The 11,136-nt window shown below is 45.1% G+C and overlaps 1 protein-coding gene across 2 annotated transcripts in view; it reads right to left on the reverse strand.

Moving 5' to 3' along the window:
• Positions 1–8,183, reverse strand: part of HSPA4 (heat shock 70kDa protein 4) — a 55,536-nt gene extending 47,353 nt beyond the window's left edge. For both annotated transcript variants that reach the window (XM_011969241.1, XM_011969240.1), the window contains exon 1: positions 6,989–8,183. In XM_011969241.1, the coding sequence (XP_011824631.1) occupies positions 6,989–7,095 (107 nt within the window). In that variant the 5' untranslated portion in view covers positions 7,096–8,183. The remainder of the gene's footprint in view (positions 1–6,988) is intronic.
• Positions 8,184–11,136: the final 2,953 nt, after the last annotated feature.

An 11,136-nucleotide genomic window follows, 5' to 3' on the forward strand; every position in this document is an offset into this window, starting at 1 on the left:
TCACTGCACCTCTGCCTCCCGGGTTCAAGTGATTCTCCTGCCTCAGCCTCCCAAATAGCTGGGATTACAGGCACCTGCCACCACACCCAGCTAATTTTTGTAGTTTTAGAGACACGGTTTTCCCACGTTGGCCAGGCTGGTCTCAAACTCCTGACGTCAAGTGATCCACCTGCCTCGACCTCCCAAAGTGCTGGGATTACAGGCATGAGCCACCGTACCCAGCCTCTTTTTTAATTATTATTGTATTATTGAGACGGAGTCTCGCTCTATCACCCAGGCTAGACTGCAGTGGCATCATCTCGGCTCACTGCAACCTCTGCCTCCTGGATTCAAGCAATTCTCCTGCCTCAGCCTCCTGAGGAGCTGGGACTACAGGCCCGCGCCACCACGTCCAGCTCATTTTTGTATCTTTAGTAGAGGCAGTGTTTCACCATGTTGGCCAGGCTGGTTTCAAACTCCTGACCTCAGGGGATCCACCCACCTCAGCCTCCGAAAGTGCTGGGATTACAGGCGTGAGTCACGCCTGGCCAATTTTTGTACTTTTTGTAGAGATGGGGTTTCGCCATGTTGTCCAGGATGGTCCCGAACTCTGGAGCTCAAGTGATCCCTCTACCTCAGTCAGCATCCCAAAGTGCTGAGATTACAGGTGTAAGCTACCACACCTGGCCCTGTTTTGTTTTGTTTTTGTTTTTGGGGTTTTGAGATTGAGTTTCACTCTTGTTGGCCAGGCTGGAGTGCAATGGCATGACCTCAGCTCACTGCAACCTCCACCCCCCGAATTCAAGCAATTCTCGTGCCTCAGCCTCGAGTGGCTGGGATTATAGGCACACACCACCACACCCAGCTGATTTTGTATTTTTTAGTAGAGATGAGGTTTCACCGCGTTGTCCAGGCTGGTCTCAAACTCCAAACTTCAGGTGACCCGTCCACCTCAGCCTCTTAAAGTGCTGAGATTACAGGCATGAGCCACCGTGCCCAGCCCCGTTAAGTTTTTTAAGAGACGATTCTCACTCTGTCGCCCAGTCTTGGAGTGTAGTACTCGATCACGGCTCACTGCAGCCTTGATCACTGACCTCAAGTGATCCTCCCACCTCATCCTCCCAAGTAGCTGGCATACCACCACAGCCTGTTAATTTTTTAAATTTTTTGTATTTAAAAAATTAAATACAGGGTCCAGGCTGGTCTCAAACTCCTCAAGTAATTCTCCTGCCTCGGCCTCCCAAAGTGCTGGGATAACAGGCATGAGCCACCACCGCCAGCCTTAATTCATTCCTACTTCTATACGTCACTCAAACTATCTGAATCCTTTATTCCATGTATTATCTAATCCTATTTGTTCAAGTCTCACTCCAGCCTTTCCTCATCACTTTAGCCTCCACTGCTTACATCTCCTTTGAACATATTTTAGGTCTGTATCACAGAGCCTTGTCCATAACTGGACTCATTCTATTTACTGCTGCTGATGTTATTCATATTTTAACTACATTGATTACAACTAGACAGCAGGAATCTCTATCTTACACTTTCTCTATACTACACACAATGCCAAGTCGATGCTGCTTAACTCCTAAGAAGTACTCATACATTTGCTGTTTGACTGATATTGCTTTTCCTCCATTCCAAATTGCGGGGAGTTAATTCAAATCAAGTTTAAGATCTCTCTGTTCTAATCTTTAAGTCCTAGAAATTACATCCTTTTTCAGCCAGAGAATATCACTGTTTTCCCGTTCTTAAAAGAGACTATTGACCAAATATTTATGCACATTCTGAGAGGATATTATGAACAGCTGCAATTGGCACAGATCCTTTAAAAGGTATAGTTTCGATTTTATAGTGTATGTATAGCTGGGCGCGGTGGCATGCATCTATATTCCCAGCTATTTGGGAGGCTGAGGCACCAGAACTGCTTGAGCCTGAGAGGCGGAGGTTGCAGTGAGCCAATATTGCACCAGCGCACTCCAGCCTGAGCAACAGAGTGGGACACTGTCTCAAAAGAAAAAAAAAAAAAAGTATGCAGAACTACTCTCAGGATATTACGACAGCTGTTGCTCTAATTCACTTTCTTCAACAATTGGAGAAAATGAGCTTTTCAGAGAAACCACAATAATTAGACGATCAAATACAACTAATAGGCAAAACTGGAATGGAAATAGAGACATTAATCAGAGTACTCTCTGGTTACTGCATTAGCCATGGACTAGAAAGTACCAAAAAGGGCTGATACCAAACAGACCAAACAACTCATACTTTTGAGATTTGCAGTTCCTAAAAACACAGCAAATTCCTCAGTAATTAACCTTTGCACTTTAAAAGTACACAGTTGCAGAACCCAAAAGGTAAACTTCCATAGATTTCATCTTACTGTCCTAATCTCATAAAAAATTAATAAAAAATATAATATGTAATAGTATCATTAGCAAATACTTTGGTAGTATTTACTGAATCCCAGGCACTATTCTGAGCACTATGGCAAGAAAAAGGTATGAGTTATAGTTTTAACTCATTATAATTCTCATAATCTCCAATGAAGTAGAGAAATCACATCTGTTCCTACTGCAAATTAATCCCTTATATTTGTGTAAAGAATTCTGGCAATATTACTGAAACGTTAAGTATATACAGTATATCCCTTACCCTAGCAACTTCACCTCTGGAAATCTATACAACAAAAATAAAAGCATTAACATTGTAACATAAATATGTAAGGCTACTTATTGAAGAACTATTGGTAACAGCAAAAAATTAGAAATAACCTGTTTGAATAAAACATGTTAGAGCCATAATATAGAATTTTACAGGCCGGGCATGGTGGCTCACGCCTGTATTCCCAGCACTTTGGGAGGTCAAGGCGGGCGGATCACTCGAGGCCAGGAGTTCGAGACCAACCTGGCCAACATGGCGAAACTACGTCTCTCTAAAAATACAAAAATTAGCCACGTGTACGTGCATCATCACAACATTGCACTCCAACCTAGGTGACAAAGCGAGACTCTGTCTCAAAAAATAAATACTGGATCACTTCCCACCGCACCTAGATAAAAATCCTTATTATTATTTACAAGGCTCTGCCTAATTCCTCAGATTCATCTCACAGCATTCTCTCAAGCAGCTGCAAGAGTCATGGCTGCTCTTCAATATATCAAGCATGCAGCTCTTGCTGCTCAGGTCTTTCCCACTTGCTGTTCCTTCTGCCTGCAACAACACTTCCTCAAACCTACTGTGACCTCCAAGGTAAAATCCTACTCATCCTCAGGTCTCAAATGGTATTTCTTTCAAAGCACCTCCTATCTAACTTATTTTTGAGACAGAGTCTCGCTCTGTCACCCAGGTTGGAGTGCAGCGCATGATCTCGGCTCACTGCAACCTCTGCCTACCAGGTTCAAGCGATTCTCCTGCCTCACCCTTCAGAGTACCTGGGACCAAAGGTGCCGGCCACCACACCTGGCTAATTTTTGTATTTTTAGTAGAGACAGGGTTCCACCATGTTGGCCAAGCTGGTTGCGAACTCCTGACCTCAAGCGATCCTCCTACCTCAGCCTCCCAGAGTGCTGGGATTATAGTCATAAGCTATCGTGCCAGATCCTTCCATCCAATTTAAATCAGACCAGCTTATTCTATACTCTCACTGTATTCTGTACTTTTCCACCTTGCCCTTTACCACATTAATTACTACATATTTTTGTTTAGCATTTGGTTTAATCCACCAGGCATGTCCATAACAACATGATCTTATTTGTTCACGACAGTACCTCCAGTCCTTAGAAAAATGGCTACCACATCAGAGGCACTCAACATCTGATAAAATGAAGGAAGCCTAAATTGGGTGGAAAATCAAGGGTCTCTTCTAGATGAGACTCCACTGGCTCCTCAAAAACCTAATCCAGATTGTTACATCGACAATCTGAAAACGAGGTACTTCCACCATAGCAAACCCTCTAAGACTTGCATCTCATTTCCACTCTCACATTAAAACAAACCCACAACATGCAGTCTTTTTGTATGTATGAGCTCCGAATCCCTTCCTCCATAACCACTACCAAAAAAATAAATCAACCTTCCTGCTACCATTTTCTATTTAGCCCAAGACTCCAACACAGAGTAATCAAAGTGAATCAAAGTCATACAGTTCAGAAATTACTTGAAATGTATGGCATGCCTGTATGTCAATGAAAACTAGGAAAGAAAATATAAAGAAAACATATAAGGAAAATTAAAGTATTTAAATGGAATTTTCTTATCACAATTTCATGGTGTATGGGGTCATACATCAATGTCTTTGAGGCAAATTTTTTATTTGAAATAACTCAGTTTCAAATACAATTCATGGTATAATTGTTGCAGCTACTGTCTTTCTAAAAGAAAAACAGAAGCACGGGATAATAATCTAAAAGAAAGGATAGGAACACTGTTCTTCCCAATACTTGGGATTCTCTTCCTGTGCCTCCTTTGGAGCTAAAGTGTGTTCAATCACAGGGCAGGAAAGGACCAAGCCACTAAATACATTAACTCAGCGCTTTAGCCTTTTCAGTTCCTTGGGGGAGACATTTTACAGACCCAAGAAAACACGGATCCAAAGATATTCTCAAATAAATACTGAATTGCTTAAAAACAAACTTTAATGCTTAAAAAAAGAGCACGATACACTTCCCTGGAGATGCAAGTTAGACTACCTATTGTTAAAAAGTACAAATAGGGAAAATAGACTGCTAAAGGGCACAGGGCTTTTGGGGGGAGTGATGAAAATGTTCTAAAATTGATTACAGTAATGGTTGCATTGTTTTGTGCTACACTAAAAATGATCACTTCAACTGGGTAAATTGTATAGTATATGAATTAAACCTTAATAAAACTGTGCCGAGTGCAGTGGCTCACTCCTGTAATCCCAGCACTTTGGAAGGCCAAGCTAGGCGGATCACTTGAGATCAAGAGTTCAAGCCCACTCTGGCCAACATGGTGAAACTCCGTCTCTACTAAAAAAGACAAAAACTAGCCAGGCGTGGTGGCGCACACCTGTAATCCCAGCTACTTGGGACGCTGAGGCAGGACAATCGCTTGAACCCAGGAGGCAGAGGCTGCAGTGAGCCGAGATTACACCACTGCACTCCAGCACAGGGAGCAGCGAGACTCCTTTCCAAAAAAAAAAAAAAAAAGAAAAGAAACCTTAATAGAGCTGCTAACAAGACTAAACTCAGCAAAGGGCCGGCAAACTACAGTTTTGGTTTCTGGGATGAGTTTTCAGGGAAAGCACCTGGGTTAGGAGATGGGGAGGGTGCAGAAATTTGACAATCAGAAGGGAAATGTGAGACTTCTCAACAATCTAGTTTGGCTGAAACCTGCTGAAGAAATGTGACAAAAATTCAGGGTGAAAATAATGGACCTTAAAATTGAGTCCCTGGGGCCGGGCACCGTGGCTCACGCCTATAATCCTAGCACTTTGGGAGGCCGAGGCGGGAGGATCACTTGAGGTCAGGAGTTCAAGACCAGCCTGGGCAACTCAACGAAACCCCGTCTCTACTAAAAATACAAAATTTAGCCGGGCTTGGTGGCACGAGCCTGTAATCCCAGCTCCTCAGGAGGCTGAGGGAGGAGAATCGCATGAACCCCAGAGGCCGAGGTTGTAGTGAGCTGAGATCATGCCACTGCACTCCAGCCTGGGCGACAGAGCGAAACTCCACCTCAATCAATCAAACAGTAACAACTGAGCCCCTGAACAGGGCGCGGCAGTTCATGCCTGTAATCTCAGCACTCCGGAAGGCCGAGGCTGGAGGACTGGTTGAGTACAGGAATTCGAGACCAGCCTGAGTGAACATAATGAAACCCCATTTCTACTAAAAATGCAGAAAAATTAGCCTAACCTGGTGGCACAGGCCTGCAATGCCAGCTACTCAGGAGGCTGAGGTGGGAGAATCACCTGAGCCAGGAGCCAGGGAGGTCGAGGCTGCAGTGAACCAAGATCGCACCACTGCACTCCAGCCTGTAGCCAGAATAAGACCCTGCCTCAAAAAAAAAAAAAAAAAAGAATTGAGACCCTGAATGGAAAATACAGAACTTCTTACAAGGTTTTGTCTAAGAACATGACAATGGATTAAAATGTATCTACATGTATTCGAAAGGCAGACTTTTACTGTAACCAATGAATGACCTGAGTGACTCACCATTTTTTAGAGCTATGTCTGTGCTGGTCCCAAAACTTACTATGGGTTCTAGAAGTCAACAAGGGCCCTTGAGCCACTAACAATAGTGGCCAACACGCTGGTTAGAATGCATTATCAGGAAAGTGCAACCCTATTGAGGGGTTAACGCGCACAAAACAGAGGATGACCCAATACAGTACAATACCCGAAATAATGTGGAAAACAAAAGCGACTGTAAAGTTATCGCAAGAGCACCGGTTTTATTAAATTCCTATCCGTGCCACCCCAATCTCAAGATCCCGAGTCCATCCGGAATCCGAGCCTGAGGCTGCTCCAGCTCGCTCTCTTACGGGCGCTGCCCCGCCCCCACTCACGTGGGACGCTGACCGCTCCACGGTCTCGAGGCTGGCAAGCCCCAGAACCCGTTCAATTCAACTATTATTAAGCGCCTGCTGTGTGCAAAGTTCTGAGCTCTCTGTTGGACTCACAAGACTCAGTACGACCTGGGCCTGGTCTCTGCCCTCCAGAAAAGGACCGCGATCCGTTTACATCCTACGCCTGCAGTCCTTCCAGTTCCTATCCGTGCCCTCCGCTGGTCCGCGTACCGGCCAGAAGCCTTCCTTAGGCCGGCTGGTCACCGGGGAAAAGGCCTCGCGCTTAGCACACACCCACACTCATAGTGGGTCGCGTCCCCTAGTGTCCTACTACCCAGTGGGGGTCCCTGACCCACCGGGACCTCGGCTTGGAACGGAGGAGACTCCTCGACCCGCGTTCCCCAAGCAGCGAGGGTCCCAGACTGGAACAAGCATTAGCTCCTCACCCCAGTGCACGCGGCCGGCCCGGCCCACACTTACGGCGTGCAGCGGTCGCTATACTCATTAGCGATAGTCTCGATGCCGCCGGCGCGGGCCACAGCGACGTAGCAGCTCTGGAAGCCCAGGTCTATGCCCACCACCGACATGGCGCTGGCTACTGCTCGGGCTCGGGCCCGGGTCCGGCCACCGAGACAGGACACGGACCCCGGCGGGGTAGCGCGTGGAAAGCAGGCCTCTTGGGCCGAGGCTACTGAGGGGCGTGCGGCGTCCACGCGAGCGCCTAGGTCCTTCCAGTGGGGACTGCAACCGACACCGCTGCTCAGGCCGGCTCCGGCTCAGTGGCCGCAGAGGAGGCGCCGGTAGCGGGGGCGGAGAAGATCTCGAAAGATCTCGTTGCGACGAGAGCTGAGCCGCAGCACGAGAACTACGAAAGAACGGAATGTTCTCGCGATATCCCGGCTCTAACGCTTTTCCCCTTCAGGTCCCGCCCCCAGTACGTAAGAATACGTCACGTCCTGGCTCGAGAACCTGGGAAAGGACTGGGTGGCTAAAAGATGCCTGGGAGGTGCAATTGGCCAACCGAGCCTGCGCGTGGAACCCGCGGCGCTGCACAGCTGCATGGAAATGTGGAGCACCTCCCTTTCCCGTAGAAAGTAGGCGAGCCGACTTGAGGGACTATACTGAGGAAGCGCTGCGGCCTACTTCCGCCGTTTTTTTTTTTTTACTCTCAAAGATACTTCCGGTAGTGGGGTGTCTTGCATTTCACCTTGTCGGGCTCCTGGATTGAGACGCGAGCTGTTCTGCAGATCCCACAGGGTGCTTTCGATTCTTATCCCCGGTAGGGGAGAAGGCCGCCGTTGGAACGCGGCCCTTATGTCCTGTTCTGTCAAGAGTCTAAGATCACACCCTCACCAGCGGAGGGAAGGAGCCCACTTCCAGCCACACCACCTTGTTTTCTTTCGCTCAGCCTTGTCGCGCCGTTCTCTAAGCCACTCGTGTCCTTAGATCAGATTGAGGGGCCCGCAGGATTTAAGCCTTTAATCCCCAGCACATTCCAAGCACCTACCCTGTGGTAGGCCCTAACCTGGATGCAAGGAACATAGGCAAGTGATACGCTGCCTGGCCTGAGAGGTCCGCTCAGACCTTTATATGAAGCTAATAAATCTTAAGCTTCAGGACCCTTCGCTTACATGGCCTCCTGGGAGAACAGGTAGTTGCTGAGAGTTGTGGAGAGGTTCCTCATAAGAGGAGTGTGGTGAGGGAGGGGACTGGGTAGGGGTAATCCCAGGAGGGGTTTAGATTGTAACTAGTTCAGGTTCGGTCCATCTTTCCTCTTCGGTTTTACAGTGCCTTCCGTGGGATCGACAATTTCTTGTTCATAGAGTTTCGGGTGTTTTTCTCCAGTTCTGTTACTGTAGACTGTAGAAAGCATGGGCCCCAGGGATTAGGAAGCAAATCTATGTAAGCATTTCTAATAAGTTACCCAGAGAGATCTAAGAAGGAGGATCTGAATCTCCAAGTCTCTAGTAATGTGTTGGGATTTGTCATTTTAATTATTTGTTTTGTTTAGGGCCCCCCAATGGTATATAAGTTTCACCTCTACAAAACCAGGATCATTCCCATCATGAGGGTGGTTAAACAAGTAAAGGTGACCCCAGTACAGAAGGGCAAGTGCTATATGCACAGAATGGTGGAGACTAGGACAACTTCCCAGAAAAGGAAAAGGCTGTGTTCAAGTTTGAAAAACTAGCAATAGAGACCATAGTTTAAGGACTAAAAAGAAGTTCTCTGTTGCTGGAGGGTACACCATGAGTTGAAGGTCTCAAGGCTAGAGTACCTGCCCTTCAGCCATTTTAAAAGTGAATGAGCAAAGAAGAAATTACATTGCCCTGGTATGCCCTTCCCTTTAAATACCTGCATTTCCTGCCACCTCAGGAGGTACTTCACTTTATAGGAGCAACCCCAAACCCGGGTTGATTACCATTAAAACTTGCAAATGGCCACACATTTCTCACATTTTGCCTAATTAAAACCTGTTTTTGCTTCAAAGACAAGTACCAGGTGCTACCTGTAAAAGGGTACTGGGAATAAAAAGAGTGGAGGCAGCAAGGAGCAGCCTTTGGAAAAACGAGAGCAGGGACATATTTGTACGTTGTATACCCGTGTTCATAGTAGCTTATTCACAGCAGCTAAAAGGAGGAAACAACCCACATGTCCATTGACAGATTAATTAGTTTTCTAAATTTAGTGTATACACGCAACAGTACATTATACAGCCTTGAAAAGACAAAGGAATGAAAGTCTGATAAATGCTACAGCATTAATGAACCTTGAAAATATGCTAAGTGAAAAGTCAAATCAAAAATATCATTTTTTTTAAATTTTTTTAATTTTATATTCAGAATTTAATATGATTCTACTTGTATCAGGCACCTACAATAGACAACTACATAAAGAGAGAAAAGCGGTTTCACGAGTAGAGTGAAATGGAGAGTTTAAGGGATACAGAGTTTCAGTTCGGGAAGATGAGAAAGTTATGGAGATAGATGCTGGTGGTAGTTGCATAACAATGTGCATGATCAGTGACACTGATTTGTACATTTAAAAATGATGAAAATGGTAAATTTTATGTATATTTTAATCATAATTTTTTAAAGTTTTTTTAAGTTAGGTTGACCTTGACCTTCCTTCCTCTGTCTGTTTTTCTCCTACCTAGGGGCAGTATCAGTAATACCAAGGACACTGTTGACCTTAATTATGACACAGTCCTGTCTCCATCTGTTTATCTCAATTGTTAATCACTGAGCAAACAGCCCGAGCTGCCTATGCTAAATTGTCCAGTGGACCTAAGGATCACTGTCTGTGTTACTGCCTGTTTCTGCCTTCCGTCTATTGGAAGACCTCCCTAGGTCTTAGCTAAATTGATGAAAAGTACACCCCTATCTTATTGTGTTCCAACTTCATACCTCAACTACCTTGTTTGCCTTGGTTCTGCTTTCAGTTTAAAATACCACCAGCCCTATCAATCTTTTTAATGATTTGTCCTTCTCAAAATAAAACATAACTACCATCAGTCACAGAGAGTACTCATCCTGCTATAAATAGTTTCCTGGATCATCAAACTTATAGCTCAAGAGATTATTCTGGGATATTTAAATAAATGAAGTCAGGAAAAGGTTATTTTAGAATCCTGAGGAATCTAAAGTGGCAAGTTTCCAAGAATCACAATTGTGAACCAACAAAGTGTCCAGAATATTTAATGTTGGAGACACTGTGATCGGAGGACAAATTCTTTCCACTTGGCAGAGTATCTTAAGTATTTAAGTATTTTAGAAGCAGGAAGTTGTTAAATGCCACTCTCAAATATGATTAAATTTAGTCCTAAGCAATTCCGGAAGTGTTTGTTTTTAGATATACAGTGTTCATAGGCTGCCCACCAAAAGACAAAAGGGTCTCCATCAACTGGGGACTCATATTTCTCCCTGCCAAGTGTCCAGTGGAATCCTGCCCTACACTCTGGAGCAGTTTCTGCAATTTTTTGCTTCACAAGGAAACTACTTCCTCAGGTAATGGTGATTTTCTGACCTCCCTGATCTTACAGTGAGTGGATCAATGTCTATAGTCAAAGCAACAACTCTTTCTTAAATTCTAAAACTCCAATAACTCAATAATGTAATTACCATGTCTCTGGCATTCCTACAGCATATGCTAGCATTATGGCAGACATTTTACTGATTTCAATATCATAATTCCTTTACATAGCAAACCCATCAGGTAGGTGTTATTTTTCCTATTTTATAGAGACCTGATAAGGTTAAGGAACTTGTTCAAGATCACACAACTTTCTCACAACTACACTGCTTCTCGATTTATTTTTCTTTTAGATGATCATGTTCTGTCACCCAGACTGGAGTGCAGTGGCATGGTCATAGCTCACTGCAGCCTGGCCTCAAGCAGTCCTCCCACCTCAGCCTCCTGAGTAACTGGGACTACAGGCATGTGTTGCCACATGCAGCTCATTTTTTTACTTTTTGTAAAAACGAGGATCTTGTAGCCAGGTGCAGTGGCTCATGCCTGTAATCCCAGCACTTTGGGAGGCTGAGGCGGGTGGATCACCTGAAGTCAGGAGTTCAAGACCATCCTGGCCAACATGGTGAAACCTCTTCTCTACTAAAAATACAAAAATT

Source organism: Mandrillus leucophaeus, unplaced genomic scaffold, assembly GCF_000951045.1.
Source record: "Mandrillus leucophaeus isolate KB7577 unplaced genomic scaffold, Mleu.le_1.0 Scaffold88, whole genome shotgun sequence".
Taxonomy (NCBI): Eukaryota; Metazoa; Chordata; class Mammalia; order Primates; family Cercopithecidae; genus Mandrillus; species Mandrillus leucophaeus.